Below are 15,385 nucleotides of genomic sequence, written 5' to 3'. Positions count from 1 at the left end.
CTGTGCATTGACTGCTGACATAGATCTCATCTATAGCCAACTTAGATTGTAAGCTCTACGGGGCAGGGACGTCCTTCCCACTATTATGTCTCTTACCACTTAGCACTTAAACTCTTTGTTTTATGATTCTGTGTATATTTATTACGTGATTTGTCTCCCCCATGTATACTTTTATATATATATATATATATTTTACTTTTATGTACTGTTCAGCACTGCGGCTCCTTAACAGTGCTTTACAATTAAAGTATATATATACATATATACATGTTTGAAACACCCTAACTTTCTAATAATTCATCAAAGCTAGTGCTTGCTGATCGTGGGATTGGCACCCACCCAAATAGTTACAAAGAAGCTCACTAACACAAAGGCAAATGAAGCAGGGAGAACCCATGCTCGCATAGCTGCAGTGTTTTCCAGTAGCATAGACATTAGTCTACTATTACCCTTGTCCAAGTGATGAATGTCAAGGCAGTGTAGTATGAGCACTAGCATTAGAAGGTGAGTTTAACATGATTCATGGTCATCATTAATCAGTGGGGCAGATATGATAAAAATTTAATTTTAATAAAAGTGTTCAGAAGTATTCAGAAGTGTAAAATACTCAAGAGAGTACTTTGTCAAGTGTCCCACTTGACAAAGGGCATGTCTGCCCGAAACATGTAGTGGTTGTGATACACTCCGAATAAAGGAAGATTTGCAGCAGCGTTCTGTTACCCCAGCGTCCTCCATTCATTTTTTGCAATATATGTTGTTAGGAGTAGTGCTAGCTGTTAAGTGTCAATGCATTTTTATTCACTAAACTGCAAATGCAGTGTACCATATATTTAATGAGATTGTGAGTAAATGTGTGCAGATTTCCGTTTGCCTCTGAATATATGTGTTTTTTTCTCAAGGACTAGAGTGTCCAAGTGAAGGTCTGAAGTAATAATTAGATTCTACATATGATGGGGGCTAATTAAATTGTAAAAAACAGCAATTCAAACATGTTCTTAGTGGCCGTGGGTTCCATATCACAACACACCTTGGTTTTTGTGATCCTTAACAGAATGATAGCAGAAAATTGCTAATAATAACCTTGCGGCTAGTGATGGGTGAATCTGACCAGTTTTGCTTTGCCAAAAAATTTGCAAAACTGCGAAAATTCGCCAAATTGCATTGACGTATGGGATAGGGATCCCATACCTGCAGTACATAGTACCAAAATTGCAATGAGTCAATAGACATTTTTATTATATTTCTTTACTATTAATATCTTATTAAAAAATAGAAAAAAGTTATGAATGTTACTGGATGATTTACTGCTTGCATAGTACAACATGTTTAGTACAGTTTATCTATTAAGTGTATCTATATAATGTAGCATATAGCATATTATTAGTAGAAATTTATTTCCCAATACTGTTTCAATGTTCAGATTGAAAATTTCCATTCAAAAATGTGATGATAATTAAACCAAAGTGTTGAGGAATTAAGATACTGCAGTAAGCACAGTGATATTTCCACTTACCAATCCTCTGCTTCATTACACAGCTTTGTATTATGTGAAAAACAGTCATTAACCTAGTACATCAATGGTCTTTATTCACACGGAGTTCTCAGCACAAACACACACAGAAATCTACTACTAATTTGTGACATTGCCTTATTAAACCTCATGAGTTGTTGTCAAAGTTCATATTCTAATTAAGGGCAGTATAAAACGGTAGAGCAAGCAGACAGTTATCTAGAAAAACATATTGTAATTCAAATAGGTGCAAAATCTGCTTACACTCAAAGGTTAGTGCAGCTCTATTAAAGGCTGACTTGAAAAAACAAGGATTAGAATGAAAGTACTTGTACATTTCTTTTACGTGAACCCACAGTCTGTTTTCATGCTTATTTCTTTTTTTTCCCTTCTTAATGAAGTATGCTTTAGTTATAGGCAAATTGCTTCTTACTTACACCTGCCCTCCATTCACCAACAAAAAATAAAAATATTAATGTATATGAAATGTCTCATTTAGGGGGCATGTTTTGTATGTTTGCATAGATTGGATGCTCTACTACAGCATTAATATCTATTCTACAGTATATTGGAGCTGTCACATTGATGTCCACGGGCCAAATGCATCCCTGCAAATTAGTTTATTGTCATAATTTTAATAGGGATGCACCAAATCCAGGATTCAGTTCGGGATTCGGCCAGGATTTGGCCTTTTTCAGCAGGATTCGGATACGGCCGAATCCTTCTGCCTGGCCGAACCGAATCCGGGGAGGGAAATCAGGCGACTTTTTGTCACAAAACAAGGAAGTAAAAAATGTTTTCCCCTTCCCATCCCTAATTTGCACATGCAAATTAGGGTTCGGATTCGGTTTGGTATTCGGCCGAATCCAGAATAGTGCATTCGGTGCATCCCTAAATTTTAATATAAACTGAAACTTAAACTTCCTATATTTATATATCAATTTAATTTAACACAGAGAGTGGAGTGCAGGTGTTTAAAAAAATTATATATATATGGAACAAACAATTCCTGGACCAGCACTTCCCTTTAATTCCGTGTTTTATTTATACACACATATAGCCACTCCAACATTTCGGTCCGCTTTGGGACCTTTATCAATATAATGTGAATTGTGCAAACAAGCTTTAAAAAAAGGCGCCAAAAAGACGTCATAATGTTAATTAGGCACAGCCAATCAAAATCATTCTCATATATCATTACATCAGTGTTAAGAGGTCATTACCAAGTGTTAAAACATCCATTAAAATGTATATAAACTTCAATTTAATGTTACTTCACCACTAGGTGTCTCCATTCTGTGAATTAAAATCTATTCTCAAAACCTTCATATGTAATCCATCCTGTAAAATATAATGTGTTAGAATGTGTTACAATATAATTTACGTGTATCTATATAATAAATTGTATAAAACATTTAGTTGTGTCCATCTGTATCTGTTACATATATCTTACTTTTTATACTGTTACTATTTTCACTAAAAAAGGATGTCTGAGACTATATCACCATTCTATATTTTCTAAGTTAAGAAACAATTCATTGCATTATATCCATTCAGACCCCTGGGTGTTACGCGATTTAACTCATGAATCCAAAACCTTTAGTAAAAACTAATTTTCCATATCTCCACCCCCATGGTGTGTGTTAACCAAGTCAATGGGCATGCATCAAAATGCAGATGTGTCATGTCTGGCTTCTGCCCAATGCTTCACAACTGGTTGTTGGGCTATGTCTTGTTCTTTTTGCTGTCAGCCATTTTAGCTTTCCTCTCCAGATCCAGGGCTGCTCTTATGCTCGCCCTATGCATATTAATTCTCTCTTTAAGCTGTCTGACGGTTTTACCACAATAGACCAGCCCCCATGGGCATGTGATAATATAAATTACCATAGTTGCATGTCATTCTGTGTCTAATCTTGTACTTTTTGCCATGTGTGGATGTGTGAAATGTGTGCCCAAAATCAGTTTACTACACATCACAAACCCTCCACATTTATACACACCTGTCGTAGGCTTAAAAAATTCTCTTGACCCCTCTGTACATATTTGTCAACTGGATCTGAAGGATCAGGGTTTTTGGCCCTGAACTTTGGCTTCTTTGGAACTTTTTGTACCAGCTGTTCATCTGTCCCTATTATTTTCCAATGTTTCAGAATGCTTTGTTTCACATTTTCGCTAAGGGGGTTTTATTGACTCACAAAGGTCTCAAGGAAAACTAAAACGTTGGAATAACAAATAAACAAAAAAATCTCTTTTTCACCAAATATATATATATATATATATAGGGATGTGAAAATCCTAGACACCCTTACACTTTACAGACAGGCACATCCCTAGTTATATGACACCTCAGTGTGTCCTTATGGGGACCTTGTGCTTATGTACCCCTGCAGTTCACACAGTGTACACCAGATGGCACTGTGCCAGAGTATAAAAGGTTTAGGAACCATGAGGTCTGGGTCCATTGCTTTAGCCCAACCAAGCAGGCTGGAAGGGAAGTAATTCCTAGTAATTAGACAGCTATACTCAATTATAGATCACTCTAGGAGTGATAGAGAGGTTATTTAGTTGAGCAGCTCAAGGCTCCGCCGAGGAGATTAGAGGTATTAAGATCCCAGGGTATTACTGACCCGGAGTAAGGACTAAAGTGTTGAGATAGGGATGGTAGGAATTCCCCAAGTCTGCCACTGGAAGATATCCTGAAAACTGGGCAATATCCATCACATGCTGTCAACGTACTCTCTGCTGTTTATTCCCTAGCCTGTGGGGATTCAGCCTATACGTGCTGTGAGTATATGCTTCCTTTATGCTGCTGTGTATGTTCTATGCTCCATTGTGGATCAATGTGCTGAATGATCTATGTGCTATTGTTCAATAAACACAGTTCTATGTTAAACCGTTAAAGAACTACTGGCGCCCATCATTGTGCTATCGCACCCAGTTAAAGTTACAGTACACCCTGCCTCCACCGCGTTGCGAGGGCTTGCCCCTGAGAAAGAGAGCTCATCTGTGGTATCAGCCCACAAAGGAAAGTAGCTAGAACTGCCCTCGCACAAGGCAGTTTATTATAGCGCTACATATATATATATATATATATATATATATATATAGACAAATACAAGAGTCCTCTGCACTCGACCCATTATATATTTAATACAGAGACATTTTGTGGATACTGCTACTGAAAAATGCCTTACCCTTTAAACAAAACAGGGATTGTTTGTCCATATATTGCAATATATCTAAGCTAGCCAACTACCTATTTGTCTATATGTATTTTGTGGTCGCAGCCTCATTTCACTATGTTACTATGTTAGATCATGGAACTCCAAGATGACAGAAATTACATCACTAAGCTCCAATTATAACCAATGACTGATCACTAAGCACCGTTTGTATTGTAAGGATACAATTTACAAGATATTCATCACTCTTGTGTATTATATATATATATATATATATATATATATAAATATATATGTCTGATTTACTATGATTTACTAACATACTGTAGGTACTTAATTCCACCTGTGCATTTTTTTAGTGTCAAACAGCAGTTCATTTTGGTCTGTCTAGTACAGGTAAGAAAATGATACCAAAGATCTTACTGGATAACTGCACTGGTGCAATTTAGCACCTATGTTACTTTATAAGCCCCATATTGTATAACAATCCCATCACATGAAAACAGTAAGACAGCTGTATCTGGTATTCTCAGACAAGAGCCAATGATCCATAATGTCAAAAGTGCATGATGTTCCTGAATTTGAGCAGGAGTGTTCATAAGTCTTATTATAAACTTAAGAAACCACAACGGTCAGGTATGTCTATACCTGACCGTATAACAATCCCATCACATGAAAACAGTAAGACAGCTGTATCTGGTATTCTCAGACAAGAGCCAATGATCCATAATGTCAAAAGTGCATGATGTTCCTGAATTTCAGCAGGAGTGTTCATAAGTCTTATTATAAACTTAAGAAACCACAACGGTCAGGTATGTCTATGGAGTTGCTTCCCTCATGTAAACCTTATAGCTCATGCAGACAGAGGTATCACCTCCCCCCAGCAAGATTATATACACAAAATCCTTAAGCTCTATATACTAACACAGAGGCCATAGCATACTACATACATGCAAAATTCAAAAGCCTCATACATACACAGAGACCCCACTGCCACTATCTATAAATACACTAGTGCCTCATGAGATATGTAGATACATCACATATTCATAAAAACCACACAGATATCACAATCCCCAAAACCTGATATGAAATCTGATATGAGAAGCTGATATGTTCTATACACACAGATGCTCTTAACTGCAACTAATGAAGAGCGAAAAAATTTGCCCTAGTACATTTTAGTTTCACCAACAGCAAAATCTTCCATGAAACCTCGTAAAAAATTTGCTTATGTTTCACATACTGAGAAACGTAAATGTAATCTTATCCCTGAGCCCTCCCACTGTCTACATAAGGAGCTGCAGAGGCAGCAATTACCATATATATTCGAGTATAAGCTGTGTTTTTCAGCATCCAAAATGTGCTGAAAAAGTCTACCTCGGCTTATACTCGAGTCAGCGGGCAGTAGCTGAGATTGCAGTCACTTTTAATCATTCCTATACCAACAGTTCGCTTGGGGAGAGACTGCAATATCACACAGCACCCTTCTTTTGGTTATATGAAAGAATAACAGTGCTCCCTATGTTGGGTTATATGAAGGAATAACAGTGACTGCAATATCACACAGCGCCATCTGTTGGTTATATGAAAGAATAACAGTGACTGCAATATCACACAGCACCCTCTGTTGGTTATATGAAAGAATAACAGTGACTGCAATATCACACAGCGCCATCTGTTGGTTATATGAAAGAATAACAGTGACTGCAATATCACACAGCACCCTCTGTTGGTTATATGAAAGAATAACAGTGACTGCAATATCACACAACGCCCTCTGTTGGTTATATGAAAGAATAACAGTGACTGCAATATCACACAGCACCCTCTGTTGGTTATATGAAGGATTAACAGTGATGGCAATATCACACAGCACCCTCTGCACATGGTAGTGGGACAGTGGGATAATGCACACAGTAATCCATTTGGCAATTCTCTGTCACCATCAACTTTGCAAAGTCTGGTTGATCGCTGGGAGGGTCGCTTTAGCGGAATGTGCGCTGCTGGGAGACAGGGCTGTAGTTGTGTCTAGGCTTATACTCGATTCAATAAGTTTTCCCAGTTTTCGTAGGTATAATTAGGTACCTCGGCTTATACTCGGGTCGGCTTATACTCGAGTATATACAGTACTCAGTGTATTTCTGGTTGTGGATAGAGCATATTAGTATCAATTCCAGGTTATTTCTTTTTAAAAATCAAACGTATATCAAACAATCCATTTCTTCAATCCTGTGGTGCTGATTGTGAAGGGGAACCTTTGCAATACAAAGAGATGGATTCTGCTGGATGACATCACTTCCGGTTGCAGCAGTGAGTGCGTATACAGGAGAGGAAGAGTTCATCTCCCACGTCATCCTGTGATGACGTTGAATATGGGAACTTAAAGCTGATATGTGACCCTGGCCCCCTACAAACGTTCTGCCAGCAGAGCTGGCACACTGCTACTGGGCCGGGGATCCAAAACCTGTCAGTAACCACCCGTAAGCCCAGATCCTTTGGACCCTGGTGCAGTGCATGTCCCCCCTGGCAGTGGTTGGTGGGGTCTTCTCCCTCTATGGGGCTGGCTCTTCATTATCAACAACCAAAGAGTGGAGAAGCCACATTTTTTATTTCATTGTGATTTTATTGATTTTATTTTGGAAAATAGCACGTTGTTAAAATCACTATAGCACTTTAGAACATAGAGACTTTCTATGGATCAAGACACAATCATATTTGTAAATATAAAAAATTAACTAGGGTCCTGTGGTTCAATTCCTCTGCCAGTGCCTAGTATCCTTTCTCCTTCAGATGTAACAATCAATCCCTTTTTTTATGTTGTTCACGGGTTTCCTTATTCTATCTCTTAACATACTTGCATGCTATGCACAGTGAGCATGAATAGAAGCCGGCCCACATGTGTTCTCTTTCCTCCCCCCATTTTCTCTCTTGGGATTACCATAACTATTTGTTAAGATTTGTTTTAAATTGTTCGCCCTCTTGAATATAACCCTAGGCTGTCCTGGGATAGTGGTTTTTTATTCAGTATCATATTTCAGTATTCCCCAATGGTTTTACTTATATCATTGGCTAGGAGATTGTAGGTGGTGGAAAAAACTATTTCTTGTTTTACTTCCCCTTTATCTTCCCTTATTTTATTTTTCAAGAGGTTATCTCTATGTACTGAATCTACCTTTGCTCTTGACTGTTTTATCATCTCTTCTTTGTATCCCCTTTCTCTGACTCTTACTCATATAGTTCTGTTGTTTGTCTAGTGTATCCTGTTCACTACAATTTTTCTTAATCCTTCACATCTGGCTGAATGGAATATTCTTTATCCATTAGGGATTATGGTTACTGCTGGGGATTACATACATTTTCAAAATCCTTGAAAAAAGTTTTAAAATGTATCTGTGCATTTTTTACATAGACTTATAGGTCTAAAAAAATGTTTTTCTATATCGTAGGTCAGTGAAAATTCAAGGTTAAGGTCATTTAAATTGATTGACATAATAAATGCATTCAAAGCATTTTCCAAGCCTATCCAAATGATTATAATGTCATCTATGTAGCGACACCACAGCACCAGGTCCGCTGGGTGGATTAAAGGTGATGGTAACAACTTTAAAGGTGAAGGAGAAGGAGTATCCCCCTTTATAGAGTGTGTGTGACCACCCAGAAATAAAAAATACTACACTATATAAGTCAATTGTCCCTTTTATCTATCCTCAAGCAATTTTGAGCGCTGGCCCATTGATATTCACACTACACACAGATTTGTGTTGCAACACTCTGGTGACTTCACTGAATATTAACAATATTGCGCTAGGGTCTGTTATTTGTTTTTTTTCATAGCGCTGATCTATAATTTTACCTTGATTCGGTGATCCAGCGGAGGAACTGTGAAAAAGCTCTGCAAAATAAAAAATTCTGAGGGTTTACTTTTCCTTTAATCTTGCAAATGTTGTTTGTTTTGCCATTTTAACTCTGTTATACGTCTACTACATGGCTTTCCACATGCAGACTTGCCTTTGGAGTGATCCCCAGATCTGTTTTGATGCTTGACTCATAATACAAGCTGGGGGAGTTCCTTGTATCCAGCCAGATAGAGGAGGGTGGGTAACTTGAAAAGGACTCTGTGCTCCAAACTGGTGGAGGACTTCCCCCAGTCTGACACTTCTCAGGCCTCCATTATTTCACACATCCAGAAAAGAAAGGGGCCTAGCATCAGCAGCGCAGGTAGAGGTGGTGATCTCATGGATGTGTGGAGAATTTTCTTTGAGCCTCGCCAGGCAGCAGCAGGCCATGGCAGCAGCCAATATTGCCACCAACAGCAACTGAAACATATGGTGGCTGACTACATAGGGTCTGTGCAGGACACCATTCGCACTAATGATGACCCCATGCATTTCTCTCTGTCCAGGCTCGACCAGTGGCCAGAACTGGCACAGTACCCTCTGGAGGTGCTGACTTGCACCCCTGCCATCGTGTGTTCAGTGCCACAGGTGGGGTGGTCACTGAGAAGCTGATACTACTTTTTTTATGGTTGGGGCCTGTCAAGACTCCTACTACTATTGCTGCTACTACTGCTGCATTGTAAGCAAATTTATTTTGGTTGAGGCCTGTCAAGGCTCCTAATAATGTTGCTTCTACTACTGCCACATTGCCGGCAAATTTTTTCTGGTGGGGGTCTGTCAATTCTGCCTGTCATTTGCTGTCTGTAACATGCAATTTTCATCTTGGTGGGGCCTAGCTATAACTCTAGATACCTGCAATCATATTGGCATTCTCTTCAATGTTTGCTTAAATTGAAAATCACTTCTCTAAGGCTGATGCTGTTGTATATTGTGTATTGAAAAATACGACTACTAGTCAAGTCCTGCTGAGTGCTGCTTCTAAGTGCACTTAGCCAAGTCCTGTTGTTTGCTTGCTCTAAGTGCTCTGTCTAGAGATGTCTACAATTACACAAATTAAGTCTCTGAAATAGGTGCTGCCTGTTGTTACACTATTAGCCAAGTCCTGCTGCTGAGTGCTGCCTCTAAGAGCACTTAGCCAAGTGCAAAGTGGCCGTCGCTAGTGAAAATTTGCCAGAAATCCCATCCGCAGGCACATCGCCAATTTACTAACAGGCATAGAGGACGATTCACTAGTAAAAGAGACAGCCGCTAACGTAGTTTCGCAGCCTATCGCCAGATGAATTTTCGCTCAGGCTGACAATCGTTACTGCACAAATTACCTTTTTACCAGATAATCCTTTGCCACTTTAGACTTGACGAACTAAAATGAAGCTACATCATCTTCAATCCTATGTCAGTGACACCATAGCCTGAATGCCGAAAAAATGCTGATGTGTTTTCATATTTTAAAGTAGGATTGCCTTCAAAAGTTCTAACTATTAAAGATTTTTGTGTTCATTTTTATAGCCATACCTATTCAAATTAACCTAAGCGTAAGATTACTACCAAAGTTTCGCTAGGCAGAATTGAACGCTAGCGAAAGATCGGTATAAAATGCTCTCGCTGACGAAACGTTGCCAGTGTCCGGCTGCTGAGACACAACTTCACATTTTAGTGAGTTAGCGTAGTGGTAACAAATTTGCACCTGGCACAATGGCATGAAGTGTGGCAGATCATTCACTGGCAAAAATCTGCCCCCAAGTGCGCTCTCAAGAGACGTATGCAATTACACAAAAGAAGTCACTCTTACATGTTGTTGAGTGTGGCCTGCTGCGACACTATTAGCCACGTCCTGCTGTCTCACTATCATACAAATAACACTCTCTTCAAAGTCTTCAACTAATGTTGTTGTTGGGTTATACTTGTGTTGAAGGCTTGCATTATGTGTAAGGTGCGGCCAAAAAAAAAGCATAATGGATTTGAGGACCGCTCAATGATGAACACCAAACAGATTCATCAAAGTCGATGCTTGCGCATCAGATTAGGCGCTTGCATGTAAAACCCAATGCTTGAGCGTCAAACATGATGCACGTGACAGACAGGGGTCAAAAAGTGGTGTGACTAGTACAAATATCCAAATGCCCTACCCTTATACTTGTAGGAGTGGAAAACTTTTGCAGTGAGAACATAGTGGGGCCTGACACCATGAATCCCCAGCAGCTGCACTTCTTTATAAAGTTCCTGCACCGGGAAGGGGTATGACAACATCCCTCTAGGGATTGAAGTTTTTCAGAGCACAAGTCACATGACTGGGGGCAGCTGGGAAACTGACAATATGTCTAACCCCATGTCAGATTTAAAAATTAAATTTAAAAAAATCTGTTTGCTCTTTTGAGAAACGGATTTCAGTGCAGAATTCTGCTGGAGTGGTACTATTAACTGATGAATTTTGAAAAAAACATGTTTTCCCATGACAGTATCCCTTTAAGAAATTAGCAACATGAGAGTGTTTTTTTCTTTTGAAAAAGCAGTTGTAGCCTAGTGGATAGGAGTCCTCTAGCACTGTATGGCATTTGTGTAGCAGTATAGTGAGCGAAACATCCATTGACTACAATGCAATTCAGCAAATTTTGACACCAGTTTGCAAATTTTGACAAAAGCTGAAACAAGGTGCCATGAACAAAATGCCCATAGGGGGGTAATGTAAAAGAAGGCACTAAGTTTGCCCAGGAGCAGTAACCCATAGCAACCAATCAACAGGTAGAATCAAATAGTCACCTGTTTAAAAGCAAACATCTAATTGGTTGCTAAGGGTTACTGCTACAGGGCAAACTTAGCGCATTTTATTACATATGGGGGCTAGACTCTAATTTAGTTTCCCTCAAATGTATTGCACAACAAAAAAAGTTTGCCACATGACAAAAGTGAAATTTGTGTCAAACCAGTTTCTCAAATTTTTCACCACTTTGCTAATTTTTCAGTAATTTCCCATTTAAGTATGAACGCTGCTAGTCACATTCACACAGATACATCAACTCCATAAATATAACATCACAGCCTTATGATTTCCCCACACACAAACACATCTTAAGGGCAGAAGTTTTTTCAATGTCTTTGCAACATCTATTATGTATGTGTCCCTGGATATATGGAGAATCTGATCAGTATCCATTAAAATGTAATAACTCTAAACAAACCAACCAGTATATCCCATTAAACAAGAGTGTTTACCGATTTGCATTCATTATGCATTAAATGCATTGCTGTTTAGTGCCAGTTATCTCTAGGCATTTTAAATAAATGAGCACAGTATATGCAAGTTATAGGCATTCAGTTTTAAAGGAAAGACCTGGCAACCCTTTTACTTAAAAACTAAATGTATAAGAAACTACATACTACAGAGCGGAGCAGTAATAACTGTAGTGCAGGTGTGCCCTTAGCCTTGTAACAATGGGAATGTTATAGAAAATTTGCCACTAAATGCATGAGGTGAAAACCCAAGCTAAAAGTAAATGTTTCAACATTTTAATCAAATTAGTAAACCAGATAAATTATAGTTAATTATTTTGGTTAAAAGATAATGTTATTTCATAGTGATATTATATTTGTTTTTTAAAGGAAAACTATACCCCTGAACAATGTAGGTCTCCATAAAAATATATTGTATAACACATCTTATATGTAAAACGTCTAAATAAACCATTGGCATAAAAATAAACTTTTTTAGTAGTATGAGCCATTGGGTAATCCGAAATAGTAAATTGCCATTTTAAGAACTAAGGGCTACCTCTCGGGACCTTACGATTCAAGGTGCACATAAACAAACCAAGGCCATTCAAACTTGTTGCAGTAGGTCACATGAACCAATTAATGGACAAAGCTCAGTCTTTTACTCCCACGCTTCTTCCTGTTAAAGTTAGAACTGCATTATTTCTGGTCAGGTGATCTCTGAGGCAGCACACAGACAATCACAAAATGGTGGCTCAAGGCAAAAGATGTAATAGATATAAGACTCTTTAATAGGTGACTTAATATTAAATATTATTAATTATTAATACTGTTTTGTTAAGGGGCAGATTTATCAAAGGTCGAAGTGAATTTTCAAAGTAAAAAACTTCGAATTTCGAAGTAATTTTTGGGTACTTCGACCATCGAATAGGCCAAAATTCGATTTGAATTGAAAAAACCTTCAAATATTCGACCACCTGAAAATCGAAGTACTGTCTCTTTAAAAAAAAACTTCGGCTTCGACACTTCGCCACCTTAAACCTGCGGAATTACTGTTTAGCCTATGGGAGACCTCCTAGAACCTACCTGAGGCTTTTGGGCAAGTTTTGAGAAGTCAACGTTTTGTTTTGTAAAATCCTTTGAATCATTAGATTCGAAGGATTAAATCGTTCGATCATACAATTTTAATTCGATCGAAAACGAGCATTTGTGCTGGAAAAAATACTTTGACTATCGAAGTACTCAAATTCTTTGATAAATCCTTGATAAATATGCTTCTAAGTATTTGTTCTGGGGTAAAGTTTTACTGTAAGGGGGTTTGTACAACAAGTGTTTAGTATAACTCTTGCTCATAAAACCGATACAACTTGGTTATAAAGTTTGCACTTTAGCTTGCGGCTGTCTTTCATTGATAGATGTTTTGTGATCAAACTTTCAAGTGAGCAAAGTGAACAACTGTGGCCTATGAAATTTCTCATAAATATAAATAGCTCCTGCAAAACATTTCCTAAAGATTAACTGTGTCTTTCAAAATCACAAGGCAGTGTAAGCCTCCTTTATGCACCAAATCCAGTTATCTGGCAGTGCCTGAATGCCAATGTTTTAGGACCAGACTGCATTACTTACATTTGGCAAAACAGAGATGTAAAATGACTAAGGAATATTCTTGCCAGGCAGCTGCTGCAAAGTCTAATAAAAATGTATTATTTACAGAGAAAATTGGTTCAATGAATGCAATGGCACCTATATCATTCTAATGTTTATACCAATCATTATTACACTCAATTTTTTTACATAATAATAAAGGAGGAGGCAAAAAAAATCTGTTGGCCAAATTAATTAAATAAATTAGGAAACGTAATCTTAATTTGTATAGAAGATTCTCGCAGTTAGTCTAATTGGAACTTTAGAGATGATATAACAGCTCTGCATTACCCAAAGGTTTGAGAAAACATTGGGAAATATACAAATGTAACATAAATTGTACCCTGGTCAGAATTAAACCCAAGGCTCCTGGCACTGTGAGGATATTGTTCCACAAGTGATGGTACAAGTATTTTATTCTTGCACATGCACAGCATTGTGCATTAATAGCATTCAATTTGTGTGTGATTGGTGTCTCTGCAACCACAGCTGGGCTATCTCAAAGACATATTACATTACATGCATGCCTTAATTTTTTGCTCAAATGAAAATAATCCATTAAAAACAAATTGTGAGAAAATACAAACGGTAAACAAGGTTAAACTTTGGAATTCACTGTCATTTAGTTCTCATTCTGCATGTTATGTGTTAGCTGTATGTATAATATTATAGGCTGTCAGCAAACAGGGCAAACTCAACACCGCAACACAAAACTCACACTTGTAAAGCACATTCAGAAATAGAATTAAATGTCCCTGGCCTGGTTTTATCATTAAACCAATTAATTTATGGCTCTATCATTGAACCAGACACAGTGGCTCAATGCATAGCATGTTTGCCTTGCGGTGCTATAGTAAATTTGTATTCCAGTGAGGGCACTATTTGCAACAAGGTTTTGTGTTCCCTCCAAACACCTAAAGGCAGGTTAATTGGCTTTTGACTAAACTGACCCAAGTGTGTGAAGTTCACACAATATAGGTATGGGACCGGTTATCCTGAATGTTTGGGACCTTGAGTTTTCAGAATTACAGATCTTTCCATAATTTGGATCTTTATCAGTTAAGTCTACTAGAAAAATCATTCATATATAATCAACATTAAATAAATCCAATAGGCTGGTTTTGCTTCCCATAAGAATTAATTATATCTTAGTCAGTATCAAGTACAGGATACTGCTTTATTATTTCAGAGAAAAAGGAAATCTTTTTTTAGAAATTTGGACTATTTGGACAAAATAGAGTCTATGGGGTTTCCATAATTGAGAGCTTTCTGGATAACGGGTTTCCAGACAACAGATCCCATACCTGTTATTATGTAATGCACTATGACAGTTATGTGAATGGTATTCTCAGAATAACATTAATGTATGAGTTTTACACATTTGTAAAAAAATACACAAAATACATGCATAAAAATTTACTGTTTTGCATGTCAAAGAATGGCCTTTAGTAAACAGGCTGCTAACTGGACTGGATTTCATAATGCAAGGATTAATAATGTAAGCTAGTAAAGTTTTCCATATTACACTAGCTGCATGATAACTCTATTACAGCATCTGCAGAATAAGAACGATAGCATGCGAAAATATAGAGATAAGAGTGAATGAGTCTCTGCACAGAGGAGAGATGGACCTGTTAGAAATGTTAGCCTGTGTCCTTCCTTGTGCCCTTGATCTAAACATTAATAAGTGGCGCTGACACAAATGTTTCATTTAGAGTTTGTGTATTTTGATGGATGGCAGTATTTCAGGAGGTGGGAATCCCAGGGAGATGTAAACGTTTCTGAAAAAATCACATATGCAAATGTGAGCTGACTGTTATTACTTATGAAGCCTTTGTGCTGTCTTGTATGATTTAATGACTCCATCTGGTAAATTGAGTCATTATTTAATAATAATTTATGTAATTATTTTTATTGTACAGGTATGAGATCTGTTATCCAGA

The 15,385-nt window shown here is 37.8% G+C and overlaps 1 protein-coding gene across 1 annotated transcript in view; it reads right to left on the bottom strand.

Moving 5' to 3' along the window:
• The window catches only part of sh2d4b.L (SH2 domain containing 4B L homeolog), an 82,520-nt gene that overhangs the window by 1,997 nt on the left and 65,138 nt on the right, over positions 1–15,385 (bottom strand). The window contains exons 7-8 of the mRNA XM_041569028.1: positions 6,897–7,050; positions 5,341–5,443 (exon numbers count right to left, since the gene is read on the bottom strand). Coding sequence (XP_041424962.1) covers positions 5,341–5,443; positions 6,897–7,050 — 257 coding nt within the window. The remainder of the gene's footprint in view (positions 1–5,340; positions 5,444–6,896; positions 7,051–15,385) is intronic.

Source organism: Xenopus laevis, chromosome 7L (genome assembly GCF_017654675.1).
Source record: "Xenopus laevis strain J_2021 chromosome 7L, Xenopus_laevis_v10.1, whole genome shotgun sequence".
Taxonomy (NCBI): Eukaryota; Metazoa; Chordata; class Amphibia; order Anura; family Pipidae; genus Xenopus; species Xenopus laevis.
Note: the sequence above shows the minus strand (reverse complement) of the source record. Positions and strands in the feature narration are given on the sequence as shown.